The 23397-nt window shown below is 41.6% G+C and overlaps 1 protein-coding gene across 2 annotated transcripts; it reads left to right on the top strand.

Moving 5' to 3' along the window:
• The first annotated feature begins 1781 nt into the window (after positions 1-1781).
• On the top strand, positions 1782-23052 carry LOC118369511 (phosphoinositide 3-kinase adapter protein 1-like). Of its 2 annotated transcripts, none has more exons than XM_035753943.2 (17): positions 1782-1927; positions 4114-4539; positions 5642-5883; positions 6241-6385; positions 6617-6759; positions 7295-7427; positions 11418-11614; positions 11856-12144; positions 12253-12324; positions 12455-12703; positions 12810-12872; positions 12974-13173; positions 13303-13375; positions 18574-18741; positions 19223-19293; positions 19659-19756; positions 21695-23052. In XM_035753943.2, the coding sequence occupies exons 2-17, from the start codon at positions 4116-4118 to the stop codon at positions 21807-21809; spliced, it is 2682 nt and encodes an 893-aa protein (XP_035609836.1). In that variant the 5' UTR covers positions 1782-1927; positions 4114-4115; the 3' UTR covers positions 21810-23052. The 2 variants fall into 2 exon arrangements, with proteins under 2 accessions (XP_035609836.1, XP_035609835.1); XM_035753942.2 differs by having other exon boundaries at positions 1792-1993.
• The last annotated feature ends 345 nt before the right edge of the window (positions 23053-23397 follow it).

Genomic DNA, 23397 nt, shown 5'->3' with positions numbered 1-23397 from the left:
ATGTGTACACTAGATGGCCAGAAGTATGTGGACACCTGCTCGTCAAACATCTCATTCCAAAATCATGGGCACTAATATGGAGTTGGTCCCCCTTTACTGCTATACCAGCCTCCACTCTTCTGGGAAGGCTTTCCACTAGAACTTTGCTGTGGGGACTTGCTTCCATTCAGCCACAAGAGCATTTGGGAGGTCAGGCACTGATGTTGGGTGATTAGGCCTGGCTTGCGGTTGACGTTCCAATTCATCCCAAAGGTGTTCGATGGGGTTGAGGTCAGGGCTCTGTGCCGGCCAGTCAAGTTCTCCTAGACCGATCTCGACAAACTATTTCTGTATGGACCTCGCTTTGTGCATGGGGGCATTGTCACTGTTGCCACAAAGTTTGGTGCACAGAATCGTCTAGAATGTCATTGTATGCTGTACCGTTAAGATTTCCCTTCACTGGAACTACGGGGCCTAGCCAAAACCATGAAAAAAAGCCCCAGACCATTATTCCTCCTCCACCAAACTTAACAGTGGGCACTATGGATTTGGGCAGGTAGCGTTCTTCTAGCATCCGCCAAACCAGATTCGTCCGTCGGACTGCCAGATGGTGAAGCGTGATTCATCACTCCAGAGAACGCGTCTCCACTGCTCCAGAGTCCAATGGCGGCCAGCTTTACACTACTCCTGCCAACACTTGGCATTGCACATGGTGATCTTAGGCTTGTGTGCGGCTGCTTGGCCATGGAAACCCATTTCATGAAACTCCAGACAAACAGTTCTTGTGCTGACGTTGCTTCCAGAGGCCGTTTGTAGTGTAAGTAGATTTGGAGCTGGAGTTTGTCTTTGTATTCAGTGATAACATGCTGCCCTCTGGTGGGCCTGTGTTACTGGACTGCAAGTGTAGGAAACCCAGGTCCTGGAGTGCTGCAGGCACATCATGTTTTTGATTTAACCGACCTGGAAGACCAGGTGTGTTGAATTGAGGTAATCACTGAACTGATCAATTAGCTCAGTTGGTCAGGTGTCCTGCCTTAACTGCGGCACTCCAGGAACAGGGTTGCCTACCCCCGCCGTACAGCATATACAGTTCTGGAATGCCTCTCAGATGTGCTTATGATGGTTGTAATGTGGGTTTGGTATGAGCACTTGATGCCGACACAGTCCCATAGAAGTTTGTAGCAATACAAACTGGTTTTGAAATAAATGCTGTACTGGATAGGCTATTTGAAGCTATGAGATGAGTTGTATGTCAGTGATGTGTGAATGCAAGATGCCTATGACAATATGTAAACTCACACGTCCCCTCAGTCTCTGACATGCTTTTTTGCGATGTTTTCAGGTTGACATTGAAAATCACACACACACACACACACACACACACACACACACACACACACACACACACACACACACACACACACACACACACACACACACAGTGTAAGGAAGTGAAAAAAGGATAATGTGACAAATATCAGGTGTGTGTGTGTGTGTGTGTGTGTGTGTGTGGGGGGGGGGTGGGGGTGGGTGTGGGTGGGTGGAAAATACAAGATACAATGACTGCTTTGTTGTCTTGGTATGTTTGCTCTGTCATTGGTTTGACTTGAGGTTTGTTTTAGTTTTAGTAGTCAGAAACCAAACTTTGTGAGAAGAGAGAACTCATGTAAAACATGTCGACACAGATGATAGAACGATACAATAAACTGCATTTCCCTCACACTTATCGCAGGGGCAGGTCTCACATGTCACATCTGTTTTAGGAAGTGACAGAGTGTCACCCAATAAGCAGGAAACAAACTGTTTCTATTAATATGACAGTGCAGGGGAGTTATTTGGTGAAAGCTGTTCATGAGAAGAGTCTAAATTCTGTGGGGTAGAAAGAAAGGCTTTAACTCCAAAAGTAAGAAGAGCCTTTCAAAAAAGGGCCGATGTTTTGTGCTGTGGGGTGAGTTGATGCAACTGTTCTCAAACTTCACAATTATGGATGGAGTTGTCTCACCCTCAGAATCGGGTAAGAGGTGGACTTGTTTGACGTCTTACACTTCTTTATTTGTTTTTTTTTGTCTGACGTTAGCCTGACAATAAAATACAAAATGTTTCAAATTCTACAAACTAAAGCAATACTATAAGCTCTCACTCCACACTCATGGTTTTAAAGAATTTAACGTTTTCATTAAGAAACTTCAATATGACATCTACCTAAAACTGCAATGGCTTTTTTTTTTTTTTGACTGATGTATAATGTAAGACCATTGACAGATTTGGTTTAGAAATAAGGAAGTTAGTGTTTTACCCTGACAAGTTTTTGCATGTCATCTCAGCAATATCTTTGCAAAAAAGAATGTCTGTACAGTATGATTGAAGCACATTTAGGATTGGGGTTAACCCACGTTTAAAATAAATACTACATTTTACGATAGAATACTATAGTGCATAATATAAAACTCTATAGAATTCTGTAGAAAACTAATATACTGTACTATAGAATCCTATACTCCACAATGTAGTATCCCTTGATCATGTAGTGCTTACTATAGACTTTTGTAGTATACTGGAGAATACTACAGTACACACTGTAATATTCCTTGATCATATAGTGCTTACTTTAGAATTTCGTAGTATACTGGAGAATACTACACTACACACTGTAATATTCCTTGATCATATAGTGCTTACTTTAGAATTTCGTAGTATACTGGAGAATACTACACTACACACTGTAATATTCCTTGATCACATAGTGCTTACTTTAGAATGTCGTAGTATACTGGAGAATACTGTACTACACACTGTAGTATCGCCCTCCTTTTAGGTTTTACAAGGGTGAACTTGGCTTGATTAAGTAAAGTAATGAGTTACAACAAATTACCCGGACCAATGTTGACTCTGGTCAGTGTTTGCTCAGCTACTTATTGACTGTACTCAGTGCTGACATCTCAAACAGCATGCCTATTCATTCTTTAACCACAGCAACCTTGAAATCGCATAGCTCGGCCTGTTTTGGACACCTGGTATCCTGTACAGTTTCTGTGCAACATTTAAGCATAATCCCAGCATTAATACCTTGACTTTTCTTTTTCTCAAATAACTTAAGAGAGAAAAAATAAATCTATGAATATAATTTGATGTATGAATTTAGGTGTTAAGTACAGTTATACACTGTCCTAAATTATTGACACCATTGATAAAGATAGGCTCAGACGAAGGATATCAAGGATCTGGAAGGATTCTGTACAGAGAAATGGTCTAAGCTCCTTCCCAATGTGTTCTCCAACTCAAAACATTTGTCACTGAATTCAGGAAGGTGAGCTTATGTTAAATTTTCAAGATTGGCTTTAAAACATTTTTTTTTTTTTTTTTAAGTACAGACTCTGAGCTTCAAAATGGTATATGATACACAGTTGGGAGGACTGCATGAGGAAATTATGCTTATTTGAAATGTTATAAACTTGTTATCCCACTTTGGGGACAAGTAGCAGAAAAAGGACCATGAATGACTTTCACACTTTCTGGAGAAATAGTCTTTGTTTACTCCCATTCATCATTGATCACAACGTTCACAAGCCCTAGCATTTTCCATCTCTTTAAGAATTCACATGTAAACACATGAGTCGGCATGGCATTGTCCTCCAGAAAGTAGTCCCTCTATTATTGCCCTCCATTGTCTCAGCCAATCACGGATCCTGCCTTTCTCCCTACATAGCTCGGTGCTTTCTCCTTGGCTAAACTAGGCTCATAATACATATTTGTAATTAAGGCATTTGAAAGTTCACATGTTGAAGAACGTATTTCTGCAAAATTGTCAGCAAAAAAAAGGCCCTATAATGGCCCTACTGTGAACTAGGAAATGGCGTCAAACCCTTACATTTTAAGAAAAGGCTTGGTGCCAAAAATGTATTGCTTTTTAAACTAAATCTCTTTCTCTGAGCAATTGTATTAGTATAAAATAATAAATAAAAAAATGTGCATACAATAAAGCTCAGCATTTGAAATATTTATCTTATAGTCATTTTTGCTCATCTTTATCAAGGGAGTCAATCATTTCAGACCCCACTGTACATAAACAATTCAATTGTTTTTTAGATAATTAATTGATAAGATGTTAAATCCCATCCTTTTTCTGTCTTCCAGCAATGTCTGGATTCCACTACACGTGTGAGGTGTTGATTGTCCATTCTTGCGAAGCTCAGGAATGGGCTACATATCTGCAGAAGATCTTGAAGTCGTCACGCAAGTTTCCCAAAAGGTCTATCGTATTGTATGCAGTTGACAGTGCTGACCAGCTACATGGATGCGAACTGAACATTTTCTATAATAGTAAATGCATCGTGCTGCTGCTGACAACAGCAATCCTGGACATTCTAAATGACCCTGAAATCCTGGGAACTTTTCAGAGACTCCTTCATCCTCCACACAGAGTGGTGGCGCTGTTGTGTGGGATGTCGGGCGATGACGTACCCACTGAATGGTTTGAAAACTGGCAGAGCTGGAGAAAACTGTATGCTGAAGACGAACCTGCTCTTTACATCTCCACCATTCTAGAATCCATCGCTGACTGTATGTTCGCCTTTATAATACCCATGTTGTTGTTCTGCCTAACTGTGTTTCAAGTTTCAAGTTCTAATGTCACAAGTCCAGTGAAATTCCTTTCTTGCAAACTAAAAAAACCCAACAATGCAATAATCAATAACAATCTGTTACTAGAAGAAGATAAATAAGAATAGGATAAGTAAATTAGCATACTATATACTGGAAATAAGTGTCAAGTAAGTGTCAGTACCATTTTTTCATGTGCGGGGATACTGGAGTGATGGCGGTAGATATGTGTAGGGGTAAGGTGACTAGGCAACAGGATATAAGATAAACAGAGTAGCTGCAGATTGTATGGGAGTGGGTATGCGGGTGTGTAGAGTCAGTATAAATGTATGTGCATATTATTTGTAAGTGAGCTAATGATAGGGTTTATTTGTCTTGGTGTGACAGTGTGCGTGAGAGTGTAGGGCTCTGTGAGTGTGCATACTGAAATAAAAGATTGATAAAGACACAAGGTAAACTCGGTCCGTGTAGCTATTTTATTAGCTACTTATCAGTCGTATTACTTGGGGATACCTCTTGCCGTGTGGCAGAAAATAAAACAGTCTATGTGTTTGGTGTTTGGTGTCTTTGAAGATTTTCCGGGACTTCTTTTCCCACCGCCTGATATAGAGGTCCTGGATGGCAGGGAGCTCAGCCCCAGTGATGTACTGGGCTGTCCGCACAACCCTCTGTAGCACCATGCGATCGAGGGCGGTGCTATTGCCATACCGAGCAGTGACGCAGCCAGTCAATATTCTTTCAATGGACCAGCTGTAGAACCATTACAGGATTTGAGGGCCCATGCCAAACTTTTTCAACCTCCAGAGGGGCAAGAGGCGCTGTTGTGCCTTCTTTGCGACTGTGTGTGAATTTGGACCACTTTAAGTCTTTGGTGATTTGAAAACACGAGGAACTTGAAGCTGTCTACATGCATGAGTCATTTACCATTAGTGTATTATACTCACAAAGGATCACATACCCTCTAGTTGTGAACTTACAGTCTTGTTAATTAAATTCACACATTTACCCATATTCAACTGAGAATAAGTGATGATAGGCTTTTATTTTGACTTTGTATTCAAAGGTAATACAGAAGAGGCTGAACATGAGGCGGAAGCTACAGCAAAAACAGAAGCAAAAACAGAGTGCGAAATCCCTGTGGTTATGAACCCCAAAGCTGAGGGGACAGAGGAAGAGTCAGTGACAGAACCAGAGTGTGTCCAGGACGACAATGACGATGTGAGAACAGAGATCCACCCAAACCAGGAAATGAGCCCCACACAACCCACCTGCCTCACTGTTCAACCAAACAGAGTTTTATGCGGGGTAAGAATTGCTTAAACATACATATATACAACTCTGAAATGGTACTGAACATTGTTCAAATATTTCATCTGGAAAGCACCACATAAGGAAAGATGAATGTTTACATACCAGGTACATGATACTGTCATAAGTATAAAAGCTTGTGGTGTGTATAGTGTCGGACAACAATGCCTCTTGGTTACTTTGTTTATTTTGTGTTCATTTAATTAAAAAAAAGATTAATTGATTAATATCAAGACACAACTTCAAATCCCCCTCAAATTGTAATCAGCCCAGGACAACTTTATTCGCAATGGCAGTTTGAGGAAACAACTATTAAGCATAGAATGCTATTTTTTTTTTTAACCTGTTTTACAGGACCATGCAACTATTTTTATAATCTTTTCTAATAAACTGGACAACCAGTTGAAAATGGAGGTGGTGTTTGCCTCTGAAGATTCAACTGCAAAACGGGTTCTAGGGATTTTGGAGAATGAATACACCATCAGTATTAATGCGCCTGGTAAGTAAAACTACCTTCAGAGGCCTTCGATCACAAATCTACAGAGGAACTTTTAGACCACTTACCCCAGTCTTCTATTTCACTTTGACTTATTATTCCATTTCATTTTCACATTCCTTTTGTGGACATTTTTTTCCCACCAATGTGAATCATTTGAAGTGATTTGATAAGCCAATATGCCGTACAGTAGAAATACAGGAGGCTAACTCAGATAACATTTATCTTTCCCAGATATGCCAGCAGGAGAGGTGTCACTCACTCTGTATAGCAACGACTCACCAGTCTGTTTGAGGCCTGTAACGTACTACACAGCCATCGGAGAAATCAGCCGTTATCTTCAACATGCAGCTGCTCCCCTGAACTTTATGTGTCAGGTGAGAGTTAGCTCCGTATAGAGTAAAAATAGGTCACACTTTATTTGGATAGTCTGGAGAGTCCATCTGTAGGTGCTCTACAGATAGTGTGACCATCTGTTGATAAGCAACTGCTTGCTAAGGTTACGGTTAGGGTTTAGGTTTAGAATAAGGATTAGGGTAATGGTTAAGGTTAGAGCTATGGTTAAGGTAAGGGTTAACTTAAGGGTTAAGGTTAGGGTTAGGGCTAGGGTAGGGTTAGGGTTCGTAAGAGAGTTAGTTGAACTGTTTAACTGTTACTGCAAATAGTCTGTTAAGCATCTACAGATGGACTGTCCAAATAAATTGTTACCTAAAAATACAATACTGAATACTGACAAATTCACTTTTCATCAACTCTAAATGAATGTATTTTTATTATTATTTTTATTAAGACATTGTTCAATGACATTGAAGGTGTGATCTCACACAGACCAAAGCCTCAAGAAAGCCCCAAAAATATGCTGGACGTATAATATTTTATTTAATCGTGTGTTATTCATTTCTGTGTTTCTAGGCATTCAATTTAACATCCAATACCACAGAGTCACTTGACAATTTGCTGACAGACTCATTACAGTGCAGGATCCCTGCAAGTGGACTTCATGTGTTTGGAATCAGACAGCTAGAGGAAGACAATATGGCTGCATGTAAGTGTTAACATTTTTTTACAGAAATTATAATGGAATGATACATGTGCTTGTCTACACATCAGCAGTTCTACAGCGATGGGAGAAGACTGTAACTACCAGTTTGATATCACAATATTGGGAAGAAAAAGAAGTACAAAAAGAAAGAAATGTCATATTTACATAAGAATTCAGACCATTTACACAGTACTTTGTTTAAGCACATTTGGAAGTGATTACAGCCTCAAGTCTTCTTGGGTAACATGCTACAAGCACACCTGTATTTGGGGAGTTTCTCCCATTCGTCTCTGCTGATCATCTTAGGCTCTGTCAGGTTTGATGGGGAGCGTCGCTGCATAGCTATTTTCAGGTCTCTCCAGAGAGGGATGTTCGATCGGGTTCAAGTCCGGGCTCTGGCCGGGCCACTCAAGGACATTCAGAGACTTGTCCTGAAGCCAGTCCTGTGTTCTCTTGGCTGTGTGCTTAGGGTCATTGTCCTGTTGGAAGGAGCACCTTCACCTCAGTCTGAGATCCTGAGTACTCTGGAGCAGGTTTTCATCAAGGATCTCTCTGCACTATGCTCCATTCATATTTCCCTCGATCCTTACTAGTCTCCCACTCCCTGCTGCTGAAAAACATCCCCACAGCATGATGGTGCCACAACCATTCTTCACCGTAGGGATGGTATTGGCCAGGTGATGAGCAGTGCCAGGTTTCCTCCAGACGTGACACTTGGCATTCAGGCCAAAGAGTTCAATCTTGGTTTCATCAGACCAGAGAATCTTGTTTCTCAAGGTCTGAGAGTCCTTTAGGTGCCTTATGGAAAACTCCCAGTGGGCTGTCATTTGCCTTTTACTGAGGAGTAGCTTCCTCAACCCTAAAGGCCTGATTGGTGGAGTGCTGCAGAGATGGTTGTCCTTCTGGAAGGTTTTCTCATCTCGACAGTGGAACTCTGTAGCTCTGTCAGAGTGACCATCGGGTTCTTGGTCACCTTCCTGACCAAGGCCCTTCTCCCCCGATTGCTCACTATGGCTGGGCGGCCAGCTTTAGAAAGAGTCTTGGTGTTTCCAATCATCTTCCATTGAAGAATGATGGAGGCCACTGTGTTCTTGGGGACCTTCAATGCTGCAGAACTTTTTTTGTGCCCTTCCCCAGATCTGTGCCTCGACACAATCCTGTCTCGGCACTCTATAGACAATTCTTTCAACCTCATGGCTTGGTTTTTGCTCTGACATGTACTGTCAACTGTGGGACCTTATATAGACAGGTGTGTTCCTTTCCAAATCATGTATAGTTAATTTAATTGACCCAAACTGGACTCCAATCATGTTGTAGAAACATATTAAGGATAATCAAAAGAAAAAGGATCCACCTGAGCTCAATTTCAAGTCACGTAGCAAAGGGTCTTTTGCGAAAAATGATAAAATCCTGTTTTGACTTTGTTACTATGGGGTATTGTGTGTAGAGTGATGAGTATTTTTTTAAACATGTAATCTGAAGCATCCACGACCAGCCTTTCAAAGAACTTAATGGCTACATATGTGAGTGCTACGGGTCTGTAGTCATTTAGGCAGGTTACCTTGATGTTCTTGGGCACAGGGACTATGGTGATCTGCTTGAAACTTGTTGGTATTACAGACTCGGTCAGGAACAGGTTGAAAATGTCAGTGAAGACACTTGCCAGTTGGTCAGCGCATGCTGGGTGTACACGTCCTGGTAATCCATCTGTGAATGTTTGACCTGTTTGTTGACCTGGTCACACAGTCGTCCGGAGCAGCTGATGCTCTCATGCGTGCTTCAGTGTTGCTTGCCTCAAAGCGGGCATAGAAGTTATTTAGCTTGTCTGGTAGGCTCATGTCACTGGGAAACTCGTGGCTGTGCTTCCCTTTGTAGTTCGTAATAGTTTGCCGAGCGTCAGAGCCGGTGTAGTGCGATTCAATCTTAGTTCTGTATTGATGCATTGCCTGTTGATGGTTCATCGGAAGGTATAACGAGATTTCTTTTCAGCATCCCGCTCCTTGAAAGCAGCAGCTCTACCCTTTAGCTCAGAGTGTATGTTGCCTTTAATCCATGACTTCTGGTTGGGGTACGTATGGTCACTGTAGTGACGACGTCATCGATGCACTTATTGATGAAGCCAGTGACTGGTGTGGTTTACTCCTCAATGCCATTGGAAGAATCCCGGAACATATTCCAGTATAAGCTAGCAAAACAGTCCTGTAGCTTAGCGTCTCCTTCATCGAACCACTTCCTTACCGAGCGAGTCACTGGTACTTCCTGCTTTAGTGAAGAGGTCTGAATACTTTCTGAATGCACTGTATTTAAACCCATTTTAGCAGACAGTTAGTCAATCAGATTAGGGGGACTAGGGTTATGGTTATGAAATTAGATAAATGGGACACTTAGTAAAAAAACTTTCTCTCTCTTCCATTCACTTGTTGTAATCATCCCAAAATCCTATATGGGACATATGAATATTCTGGGACATGGCCACTGTCAATGACAATCAAAACGTTCTATGTGGACATCCACAAATGTGATCTTGGACATAGCCACTGATCATCCCCAAATTTTATCTGGACATAAAAAAAATGCCATCTAGACCATTCCACAAATAGTGTGCCGTTTATGCCCTAGTGACATTATGTGTGTACATTTTGATAAAACACTCAATTTTACAGTTGGATCACATTCATCTACACTCGAATTAAACCATGTAAAAAAAATCCATTAGTAGTATATTTTCATAAAAATACATTGTTTGTTTTTTATTAAAAATCCCAACTGTGGTATGTCCCACGTCATGTTTGTTAGACCTTTTTGGAAAATGTTAACCCACTGAACAAAAGAAATGTCCCTATGTTTTCACTATCACTGTAAAGCCCTAGTTAATTCTGTTGCTTTGACAAAGTCATTTCTGAAGATGATTATTTATTTCATGTGATTAGTGACTAATTTACATTTGTCCTTCAGGTTTAAGGTGGACCCTTTAACTGAACTGAACTCTGGTTTTAATATGGTAAAACAAGTATTTTTTAAGAAATGTTTCTAAAAGAAACATTGAACATCTAAAAGTCAAGTAATAGTGTATTTTGTCTGTCTGTTTCCTGGTGTTTTGTGGACGAAAGCTAAGCATGTCGAGCATAACACTGTTACCCATAGATAGGTAGGCTAGGAATGTTTTAACAAGTTCAAATGTTTTTTTTAAGCTTGTATTCAATTGCCCCTCCTTATTACACACAACAAGCTTCCATTTCCCCCGGTGACAAGGGCAGTTATGGCTGTTTCAATTAAGATGAAATCGTCAACCCTGTTACGGTCAACCCTGTTACTTTAATATTCACCTTTTATAGTGATTTGTATTTATTTTTTTACCTCTGGAGATGGGAAAACATGGTTATCATGAAGTTGAACATGTGCTCTTTATAGTGTTAAAATAAGGTGACATTTTTGGGGGACAAAATTACACTATCCAAAAGGCACTCGATTCGTGCAAAATAAAGTTATATCTAGTACCTAAAAAGGTTATTCGACTCTCCCCATAGGATAGCCCTTTGACGAACCCATTTTGGTTCTAGGTAGAACCCTTTCTGGTTCTAGATAGAACCCTTTCGGGTTCCAATGTAGAACCCTTCCACAGAGGGTTCTACATGGAACCCCAAAAAGTTCTACCTGGAACCAAAAAGTTCTACCTGAAACCAAAAAGGGTTCTCCCATGGGGACAGCCGAATAGCCCCTATGGAAACATTTTTTATAAGAGTCTGGAACAACCCATCTAATCATGTACAAAAAACTTATCTGGAGGTCCAAAAATGTTGTCCACACCCATTGACATAGTTGACATCCAGGGATGTGATCTAAGTTCCAAAAGATCAATAAATAATGTGTACTAGATGAATAGGCAACGTTTCACTTTTTTGCAAGTTCAACTGATAGTTTTCAAGTCCTCAAGAACGTTCAGAAAAAGTGGAATAGATGACATTGATTAATTAGACTTTTTGTGTCACTCAGATCAGCGAAAGGAGGAGCTTCCCACTCTGCTTCATTTTGCAGCAAAGTACGGGCTGAAGAAGCTGACAACAGTCCTGCTACAGTGTCCAGGTGCCTTACAGGCCTACAGTGTGATGAATAAGAATGGAGATTACCCAAATACACTGGCAGAGAGGAGTGGCTTCTCTGAACTGAGACAGTTCATAGATTACTTTGTGGTAAGTCAATTGTTAGTATTTTCATTCCGTGATGTATTTATCTTTCATCTCTGAAGTGTGAACTCGATTATGTCGTCTGGCCCCAGCCAGCTCACTGTCACCTATACCAAATGGAAATGCATTATGCTTATACTATGAATTGCACAAGAAGGAATGAAAAGCTACTGGTAAATGTTATGGTTGTAGCTTTCTGAAAAACATATCTTCAGGGAAGACTATGTTCACGATGTCTACTCGGTAGGAGACAGCTGGCACGGCGGACGAAGATGAGGTGTACGAGTCCAACTCTTCTCAAGACATCATGAACGACTCCCTAAACCCTGGGTGTCAAGAAGACATCTACGAGACCATGTCCAACTCTTCTCAAGACATCATGAACGACTCCCCAAACCCTGGGTGTCAAGAAGACATCTACGAGACCATGTCCAACTCTTCTCAAGACATCATGAACGACTCCCTAAACCCTGGGTGTCAAGAAGACATCTATGAGACCATGACCGAGTTAAACCATGACTCCGGGGAAGACCTATGTATGACTAAATTATGACTAATCACATTAAGTACCATTTATCTTTGATGATGATGGTGTTGATGATAATGATGATGTTGAAGATCTTTGAATATTTTATTTCCCTTAGATGAGGACATGGAGAAGGCATTAGGAGAGTCTTATAACCCGGAGGAAGTCATACTTAGAACATTTTTTCAAGGTAAATTTGCAAAACACTGCATTGTACTGTACTGTAATTGGACTTAAGTATGGTTTATAGTCTAGATATTCAGATCCTGGCTCTCTCTTTTTTTTTTTTTTTTTACAAATGACGTTGCTTTTCTTTTTAGGTAAACCTGATGCAGGTGTGCCCCACGTTGGGGAGGATACAACTGATGAAGAGGTGGGAGACCAGGTAGAAGAACCAGAGGGGTTTGAGGACGAAGAACTTTACAACATGTGTGTTTCTGATCAAATCTATGACACGTTGGACGAGAGTGCAAGCTATCTCCCAGAAATTGTCAACCGTCCACCAGCCCCCATTCCGAGACCTGTAACATTTTCAGAGCCTGAGGAGTCCAAGACGTACATTTCAAGAGGTAGATGGCTAAAGGGTTCTCCCAAGGTATCAGCTAGTGCATGAGTTGTCAAACCAGTGTAAAGTAATTTAGGTTGAGGTGAATAACAACGATTTTTGATTCACAGTGTTTTCAGCAAAAGAACAATCAAGTCCACAGACGGACCTCAGAGAAACAGAGTCGTTCACTGGTATGTATCAAATTGAAAAGCAGATTAGATTATTTTATTTGTCCTGAATCACATCTTCGCCACTAATTAGTAAACAATGTATGTGCCTCCAAAACCTCCAGTGAGGCCTGTGAGAGATGGAGCCTCCACCTCCTCTTCCCACGACCCCTATGCTGAGGTGAAGACCCAAGGCCAGAGGCAGCTCATAGCCTTGCAGGAGAAGGTGAAGGTGGGGGTCCTGAGTGTGGATGATGCTGTCAAGGAATTCAAGGCCTGGCAGTTTGATGAGGATAGGAGATCTCAGTCTCTGCGTAATCAACAGGTACAGTAGTAGATTATAGTTCATACTCAAATCTCTTGGCAGAACACACGAAACAGATCTTTTCTGTGGACCAAGCCTCTGGGTGTACAACGACAACCTGAAAAACTACTTTTTCCATTTTTTTTACAGGAGAATTTGAAGAGATTACGAGGCAGCATTACCAGACGCCACAAAGAGAGGGAGAAGATTGGGAAGGAGATCGGTAAGAATATTTGGAGACTACTAGCTCTACTTTGTCTCTACATGTGATGAGCATAGTTTGTACTTCAATTTGCAATTACATTTCATTTGTCAGGGTTACTGAAAAGTGTTTATTTTGATATTTGACTATGCCTACGATTCTGTAGGTCACAAGACAGCATCAAAGGTCATATTTGATACAAAACATGATAACGTCTTAGCAGTTGCTGTAAAACACTGAAATGGAAATACATTATATTTACAAAAGTACGTGGACACCCCTTCAAATTTGTGGATTTGGCTATTTCAGCCACACACGTTGCTGACAGGTGTATAAAATCGAGCACACAGCCATGCAATCCTCATAGACAAACATTGGCAGTAGAATGGCCTTACTGAAGAGCTCAGTGACTTTCAACAGGGCAATGTCATAGGATGACACTTTTCGGCCCTGCTAGAGATGCCCCGGTCAACTGTAAGTGCTGTTATCGTGACGTAGAAACATCTAGGAGCAACAACGACTCAGCCGAGAAGTGCTAGGCCACACAAGCTCACAGAACGGGACAGCCGAGTGCTGAAGTGCGTAGCGCATAAAAATCCTCTGTCCTCGGTTGCAACACTCACTACCGAGTTCCAAACTGTCTCTGGAAGCAACATCATTACAAGAACTGTTCGACAGAAGCTTCATGAAATGGGTTTCCATGGCTGAGCACCTGCACACAATTCTAAGATCACCGTGTGCAATGCCAAGCGTTAGCTGGAGTGGTATAAATCTCATCGCCATTGAATTATGGAACAGTGGAAATGCGTTCTCTGGAATGATGAATCACGCTTCACCATCTGGCAGTCCAACGGACAAATCTGGTTTTGGAGGATGCCAGAAGAACGCTACCTGCACGAATGCAAAGTGTCAACTGTCAAGTTTGGTGGAGGAGGAATAATGGTCTGGGGTTGTTTTTTCATGGTTGATAACGCTACAGCACACATTGACATTCTAGACAATTCTGTGCTTCCAACTTTGTGGCAACAGTTTGGGGAAGGCCTGTTCCTGTTTCAGCATGACAATGTCCCCGTACACAAAGCGAGGTACATACAGAAATGGCTTATCAAGATCGGTGTGGAAGAACTTGACTGGCTTGTACACAGCCCTGACCTCAACCCCATCGAACACCTTTGGGATGAATTGGAATGCCGACTGCGAGCCAGGAGTAATCGCCCAACATCAGTGCCGGACCTCACTAATGCTCTTGTGGCTGAATGGAACCAGGTCCCTGCAGCAATGTTCCAATATCTCGTGGACAGCCTTCTCAGAAGAGTGGAGGCTATTATAGCAGCAAAGGGGGAACCAACTCCATATTAATGACCACAATTTTGGAATGGGATGTTCAACGAGCAGATGTCCACATACTTTTGGTCATTAAGTGTACTTTGCAGTGGCGATTTTATCATGTACACTGCTCAAAAAAATAAAGGGAACAATTAAACAACACAATGTAACTCCAAGTCAATCACACTTCTGTGAAATCAAACTGTCCACTTAGGAAGCAACACTGATTGACAATACATTTCACATGCTGTTGTGTAAATGGAATAGACAACAGGTGGAAATTATTGGCAATTAGCAAGACACCCCCAATAAAGGAGTGGTTCTGCAGGTGGGGACCACAGACCACTTCTCAGTTCCTATGCTTCCTGGCTGATGTTTTGGTCAATTTTGAATGCTGGCGGTGCTTTCACTCTAGTGGTAGCATGAGATGGAGTCTACAACACACACAAGTGGCTCAGGTAGTGCAGCTCATCCAGGATGGCACATCAATGCGAGATTTGGCAAGAAGGTTTGCTGTGTCTGTCAGCGTAGTGTCCAGAGCATGGAGGCGCTACCAGGAGACAGGCCAGTACATCAGGAGACGTGGAGGAGGCCGTAGGAGGGCAACAACCCAGCAGCAGGACCGCCTCCTCCGCCTTTGTGCAAGGAGGAGCACTGCCAGAGCCCTGCAAAATTACCTCCAGCAGGCCACAAATGTGCATGTGTCTGCTCAAATGGTCAGAAACAGACTCCATGAGGGTGGTATGAGGGTCCGACATCCACAGATGGGGGTTGTGCTTACAGCCCAACATTGTGCAGGACGTTTGGCATTTGCCAGAGAACACCAAGATTGGCAAATTCGCCACTGGCGCCCTGTGCTCTTCACAGATGAAAGCAGGTTCACACTGAGCACATGTGACAGACGTGACAGTCTGGAGACGCCGTGGAGAATGTTCTGCTGCCTGCAACATCCTCCAGCATGTCATGGTGTGGGGTGGCATTTCTTTGGGGGACCGCACAGCCCTCCATGTGCTCGCCAGAGGTAGCCTGACTGCCATTAGGTACCGAGATGAGATCCTCAGACCCCTTGTGAGACCATATGCTGGTGTGGTTGGCCCTGGGTGGCAATGCCCTTCCTGCAAGAGGAAGGCATTGATGCTATGGACTGGCCTGCTCGTTCCCCAGACCTGAATCCAATTGAGCACATCTGGGACATCATGTCTCGCTCCATCCACCAACCCCACGTTGCACCACAGACTGTCCAGGAGTTGGCGGATGCTTTAGTCCAGGTCTGGGAGGAGATCCCTCACGAGACCATCCGCCACCTCATCAGGAACATGCCCAGGTGTTGTAGGGAGGTCATACAGGCACGTGGAGGCCACACACACTACTGAGCCTCATTTTGACTTGTTTTAAGGACATTACATCAAAGTTGGATCAGCCTGTAGTGTGGTTTTCCACTTTGATTTTGAGTGTGACTCCAAATTCCATTGATCATTTTGATAATTTTTGTGTGATTTTGTTGTCAGCACATTCAACTATGTAAAGAAAAAAGTATTTAATAAGAATATTTCATTCATTCAGATCTTGGATGTGTTATTTTAGTGTTCCCTTTATTTTTTGAGCAGTGTATATCTTGGTGGGGCAAACTACAAATTGTAATGTTAGATGCCCGCAAAGCCACTACACATACAATACATTAATTGCACTATGACAGTGACAAACGGTGACTACAAACTGTTAGGGCCTACATAAAATGGCCCCAACAGCAGAGCTTTCTTTTCAGAAGCATGTGGTGAATCCTTACCACTGCTACACCTGGCTAACAGCTAACCCTTGTCTGGCAGTGAAACAGTTCTTTCAGCCTCATTTACTGCCTTTTAAAAAAACATAGCTGATATGGCTGACTTGCTGAAACAAATGTGGTTTCTACTGACAATTGAGATGTACAAACTATAGCATAAGGTGATGACTAGCGGATAAGAGGCAATCCGTTATTTCGATTAAGACATTAATAAGCGAGCTAGGACAGATGTAGTCAATATAACTATTTGTTCAGCACTTTTGAAATGTACAAAGACAGAATTCAGGATATGGGCTGTTCTTACAGTATTCTCCCTGTACACCAAGTCAGTAGGGTAAACAGTAGGGTAAATAAAGGGGGCATATAAAGCAGACATTTAAAGCTCTTACAATATTCAATGTTTACATTTCTTTAAAGGTGCCTAAAGGCTGCTACAAGTGCACCACCAAGTCAGACCATTAGGATTTTTATGAGGGGGAAATGGACCAAATTATTAGGGTGAGACACATGGGCTACTAACAGCTTACTACACAACATACACTTAGTATTACTTTCTTAGCTATAGTATACATATCTCCCCGGCATATTACATAATTTAAGCAGCACCATACAAGACATTTTTGGACATCTTGTTGTGATGTGCTCACTTGAACAGGGCGGTCCTTCGTGGCGGTCCTTTGTGTGCAAATTTTGTCATTACAGTCTGGCATTCTCTGGATTTATGGTATTTTCAAGACAACTGAGAACTCTTAAAAAAACAAGGTCGAATCATGACGTCAATGATCTTAAGGTCGGATCTCTAGAAAGAGGCCCAAGTACCCGACTTGGAATTCCGAGTTGGATGGCCCTATTTTCCCAGTCGGGGCTTGTTTTTTTCAGAGTTCCCGGAAAACTCACTGAAGCCTGAACTCACTGAAGCCTGAGAAAGTGGCAGAAGTCATGCTGGATTGACAGTATGACCAATGTATTCAACCTTTCATTGCCCATAGTGTTGAATGTTTATCCTTTTAAGCTTGGAAAAGAGACCCTTATACCCAGACTTGGACCACAAACCCACTCCACTGAATAGCAGGCTAGTGATTGCTTTGCAAAGCTTTCAGTTAGCCACCGATTCCTTCCAAACCACTCATTATTGAATTTGCGATTTCCAACTTGTTGTGTAATGTTTATGTCCAATGGCCGATGAGCACCGATACGTTTTATCTATAATTTCTCTTTATAATTTCTCTTTATATGACAAGGATTGAAAAGGATTTGCCAGTAGATGATTAACTTCATTCATGATGATGACTGCTTGCTTGCTGGCTAAGATTTTGAAAGTAAAAAAGGTATTTAACCTCTATTTAAGTAGGCAAATCAGTTTAGAACAAATTCTTATTTACAATGACGGCCTACCCCGGCCAAACCCTAACCCAGACGATGCTGTGCGAATTGTGCGCCACCTTATGGGACTCCCAATCACTGCCAGTTGTGATACAGCCTGGAATTGAACCAGGGTCTGTCGTGATGCCTCTAGCACTGAGATGCCATGCCTTAGACCTCTGCGCCACTCGTCCGCCCAATCACACACGATCAGTCCAATCAAAGCTACGGTAGATATAACATGATTTGACGTCATTTTATCTGTAGCCAATGACCTTTATGCTTCTTGGATGGGCACTAATGTAACTCTATAGCAGCACACAAGGGGCTGGAAATGTCGAGCTCTACCCGTAGATTTTGCAGTGACGTAGTGTCTCCATGAGTGACATGGGCGCAACTCGAGAACATTACCAACACTTACGCTCTCTATTTTCCGCTGGCTGCCCCACCACTACAGAAAGCACTGAGCTAGGCTGAAACACTTGCATTTTGGTGCCGCCTTACTCAAGAAAGCAATGAAGAGACCATGTTTGCAAACTGATATGTGACAAGTACTAATGCCAAAATAACATGCAAAACAGGCAACAACAATATTAGTTTTAATTATCTTTTTTAATAGCTAAACAGTTGGTGCTCAGAACCACCTGCCCTGAATGACAGTGATACTTTGTAACATCAATGAAGGTATGATATTTAGCTTATTGTTGATGAGTGATGCTTATTGTTGATCTGGCCTCTACCCTGTGAGGTCTGGAGATAACCGCCCCACTACAGAGGAACCTTCCCTGGGGCGCCAACATGGCTGTGGAGTGTTCTGTGTACGAGCCCACCCCACGGGTCATTGCCCTACCCCCTCATGTGACCCGGTCAAGCCAGAGAGACACCTGGAAGACTGGCAGTACCTCCAGCACATCCAGTGAGTACCATCTCTGTCGTTTGAATGTCACTATGAGCCTAAATGGTAGTACAAAATGACAACTGATGTAATTACTAAATTGGTACATTTTTTGTAGTTTTGATGGTTTATATTATTGTTATTATCAAAAAAATCTGTATTAGTACCAAGATAGTGCTTTTGGAAATATACTTTTAATTTGGAGAAGTGATGAAATCTGAAACGCAATTGGCTGTTCGTTTTGCTGACCAACTCTGAATATTTCCATATCCCGTATGGTCATTATGTCTAAAAGATGAAAACCTGTAGCACATTACTCTCCCCATTATTGTTGCTCAATTCAGCTCCTCTCTCTAAGTGGCTTTCATCTCTAGCCATTAATGTGCACGCTTGGCTACCCGTAGCAACCCACCACAAGCTCTTGTTGAAGAAACTGTCTCACAAGTACGGGTAGTGTTTCTTCCATTCCTGAGCTTACATTTTTGACTTTGACTTTCCCCAGGTACTGGCAGTAGCAGACTCAGCACACATAGTACGATTAGCTACAGCAGCGGAACTGAGCCTGACTTTGAGGTGAGACCAAACTGTTCTTTAAAGTCTTTTCAAGGCCCAGTTCACACAAAACACTTTCAGTATATTTCTGTCTTTGTGAATCCACGCTTCAGTAAACATGGCTAAATAGCTTATTCGTATTCATACATGTTGTTGCTGGAGAGATATTCAATCCGATGGAATCAACTCACCGCAAAAAAAAAACATTACAGTACATTTGTGATTGACATATTGCGAGAGAAAAAAAACAAGCATACTTATGAAGGCACAATGTACTTCTTTACTATGCACTCTTGTCAATGTATTACAATCTGTCAACTGCGACAGTGCTTTTGTAGATTCCCTGATTAGTACTTATGCTGTGTATTGATTTGATCCATGGAAAGGACACCGCAGACCTCCTCCCTCTACCCCCACTACCTCTACCCCCACGGCCCGCACCTCTACCTCCTCCCCCCAGAATCCCACCACGACTCCCAGACAGGTAAGCCCGCTCTCTGGATAAGAGAGGCCTTTTTATACGTTCCTGTGTCAGGATCACTGGAACTAGCTGATTACAGAATGTTATATTGCATGTAAATACAATATGGGATTTCTAGAAAGTCAACATTGGATCAGTAATATGACATCATCATAGAGAGCGAAGGCGACTTCCTCCTCACAGAAATCCACAACAAAGTGCAACTTAAACATGCAATTTATGGTATTACAGCAACATGATGATTATACACATGAAGGGTCACAGAGGGTCTAATATTGCAGTATAACAAGCAATGTTACAATATCACAATGTGATTTATTAATGCTGTAGATAACAGCTCAACAAAAGAGTACTATGCAAACCAATAGTTTCAGTTCAGAGGCACGCACACTTGAGAAACATATCAGTGAGTATTCTACACTGTCGGCTACACGCAGTGGTAAACGTTAGATGACAGAAGCGATAACGAGGAAATAATGGCCCACCACTGAACTGTGTGTTCAGAGAGGAAACCTGAAGTGTGAAGATAGGCTATGTACAAGATCGACATTTTCTTCATGCGCAAACATAAAAATGTGTCACATGGTAGAGAGAGGGATAGATGTTGAGTAAGAGTTTAACATAACACCGCTTATTCTACTCGTAGAGGATTCTAAAATGTCTCGTTTCATGTTCACCTGTATTCATTTGAACATTTGCATTATAGAGCTTTGGTCAAAACGCAGTGTGAATGTAGTCATAGATGTCTATAAGCAGTTATTAGCACCCAAGTTGTCCATTATAATACATGATGCACTGCTCATAAGGAGTTAAACAGGCATTTTGAAGAGGGTATTCAAAAGCAGTGTTACCATTTATTCTTCCTAATTGTAATGAAACTGCCCAGAATATATTTATGTTGATAGTTACGTGCAACTTGCATCTCAAATAAAACCACGTGAGTCGATAAGCATCACAAATTGCCGACCACAAAACCAACCCCAACCCTAATGATTACAAGAAACACTCTCATGATTCTTTACCCTAGAAGTTGTGGCTATATTTTGAAATGTAAAAAATAATTTATGCACATCCAGTTACTGCAGCTGAAAATGACTGGACTAGTGGTGAGAAAGACAAATCAGCTACACTACGCGACCAAAAGTACGTGGAAACCTTCTCTTGCGCTGACGTTGCTTCCAGAGGCAGTTTGGAACTCTGTAGTGAGTGTTGCAACCGAGGACAGACCATTTGTACGCACTACACACTGCAGCATTCGGCCGTCCAGTTCTGTGAGCTTGTGTGGCCTGCCACTTTGCGGATGAGCCATTGTTGCTCCTAGATGTTTCCACTTCACAGTAACAGCACTTACAGTTGACTGTAAGTCGACGCTCTTTTGAAATGACTGGAAATACTGTTTGTCTCACATCAACATATGGAATTGTTTTAAGAAGGTCATACCAAGGATAATTTAGCCATTTGATTTTGAATGATAACACAACAATATGTAAAAAATGATGTGATGAAAATGTGTATTTGGCTATTAGCCCATACAAACGCATTGAATAACAGAAGTTTGTTCTGAAGTGTCGGCCCTATAGCTAAACAGTGTCCGTATATACTTCCATTCATGTGTCAACTGGTACCTTCAGACGAGTGTCGTGAGGCCTGTTGGAGTCCTAGAGCAAAATAGTCGACGTGTAAGTGTTTGTGAGTGTATCACCTTTCCACAGTTAGTTCGGACGCTACAGACAGAAGTTGGCAGATCAGCTGTTCAGACTTCAGACGAGTCCCAAGACAAAACATAATTGTGTTCGTGAGAGTCTCATCTTTCCATAGAGGGGCCATAATAGTTTGTAAGCCGAACCGTTCGGACGCCGCAGACGATTTTGTGAGAAGGGTCATCTCTGTTTAATTTGTCATGCCAAGTGTAACTACGTGGTTATCTGTTATATTTTGTAGGGCTGTTGCGAGTTTGCTGGAGGAGCGTTACGTGTCATACCCCTCTCGAGCTCCCCCACAGAGACCACCTCAGAGGAACAACTCTCCCCCTCTCATACCCCGGAGAACACGATGACACACAGTTCTGCTGTTCTAGCGTTTCAAATGACTGCCCTCTAAAATATCTGTCAGGAACAAGTCAGGCAGTGTTACTTACAGTTTTCATACCCCTTGACTTATTCCACATGTTGTTGTGTTCCAGCCTGAATTCAACATTTTTTTTAACCATCTACATACAATACCCCATAATGACAAAGCGAAAACATGTTTTTCGAAATGTTTGAAAATGTATTGAAAGGGAAATACAGAAATATCTCATTTACATAGGTAGTCACACTCCCAAGTCAATACTTTGTAGAAGAACCTTTGGCAGCAATTACAACTCTCTTAATAACTTCACCATGCTCAAAGAGATATTCAATGTCTGCTTTTTTTAAAACCATCTACCAATAGGTGCCCTTCTTTGAGAAAATCATTGGAAAACCTCCCTGGTCTTTGTGGTTGATTCTGTGTTTGAAATTCAATGCTTAACTGAAGGTCCTTACAGATCATTGGTATGTGTGGGGTACAGAAATGAGGTAGTCATTTAGAAATCATGTTAACCACTATTATTGCACACAGAGTGGGTCCATGCAACTTAAGTTAAGTACATTATTACGCCTGAACTTATTTAGGCTTGCCATAACAAAGGGGTTGAATACTTATTGACTCAAGGCATTTCAGCTTTTCATTTATCTAAAAACCTAATTCCACTTTGACGTTATGTGGTATTGTGTTTAGGCCGGTGACACAAAATATAAATTGAATCAATTTTAAACTCAGGCTGTAGCAAAACAAAATGTGGAAAAAGTCAAGAGGTGTGATTACTTTCGGAAAGGCACTGTATATGAACATCATGCATGAAGGTTTGGGTGTGTCGAACAGAACCACATAGAACGCCATCCTCAAGTCAGTCAATTCGGTAAGTAAACTGAAATTCATGTTCAAAAGGGACATCTTGGATTCAAACAACAACAAAGTGTCACCCTGTCACTTTTTTGGTGAACAGTTGAGGGGTGGGACTGTATAAGCATAATAAAAAGGCATGTATTTTCAATTGCTTCTAAATAAACTCAAATGGAGAAGCTATTCATTTCAAACGTTTTTCAATGTTAAATTCAAATCACTTTCTGAATTGACTGACTTGAATTCTAATGACTCCAACCCTACAATAGACGCAGTGGTAGTGTAAATGATTTCGTAAAAACGAACATGCTTTAGAATTGTGAACGGTTTTCAACAAATTGATCAAATAAAGATTATGTTTGTTTGTCACGCTTGTTCGTGGATTGTGTACCACTGTATTATTTATACAACCGATCACACAATGAACTTTGATTTTTACAAATGCAAAGATGAACCATTTATGTAATCTGTTTTAAAATAAATGTTTTGAGTTCATGTTTGGCACGCACCACAAGACATGGACATGAACATTCATTTCCTTGAAAGGAGTGCCATCAGCAGACAAGCGTTTTACACCGCACACTGTACATAGTGGATGTAACGTACAATATGAGCCACTTGATGGCGCTCTGTACATGATTTACACCGTTTTTTTAATGAACTGAGAGTGATGTTTGGCATGTTCTTTCTTTCTTTCTTTCTTTCTTTCTTTCTTTCTT

The sequence above is a fragment of the Oncorhynchus keta genome, chromosome 36 (genome assembly GCF_023373465.1).
Source record: "Oncorhynchus keta strain PuntledgeMale-10-30-2019 chromosome 36, Oket_V2, whole genome shotgun sequence".
Classification (NCBI taxonomy): Eukaryota; Metazoa; Chordata; class Actinopteri; order Salmoniformes; family Salmonidae; genus Oncorhynchus; species Oncorhynchus keta.
Note: the sequence above shows the minus strand (reverse complement) of the source record. Positions and strands in the feature narration are given on the sequence as shown.

What these genes read in the sequence shown, in the direction of transcription:
- LOC118369511 (XM_035753942.2), top strand. Translation starts at nt 1,936, where the DNA reads ATGCAACTGTTCTCAAACTTCACAATTATGGATGGAGTTGTCTCACCC. An exon ending in CAAGACGTACATTTCAAGAG is followed by an intron (nt 12,704 to 12,809) that starts GTAGATGGCTAA and finishes TTTGATTCACAG; the next exon opens with TGTTTTCAGCAAAAGAACAA. An exon ending in GAACTGAGCCTGACTTTGAG is followed by an intron (nt 19,294 to 19,658) that starts GTGAGACCAAAC and finishes ATCCATGGAAAG; the next exon opens with GACACCGCAGACCTCCTCCC.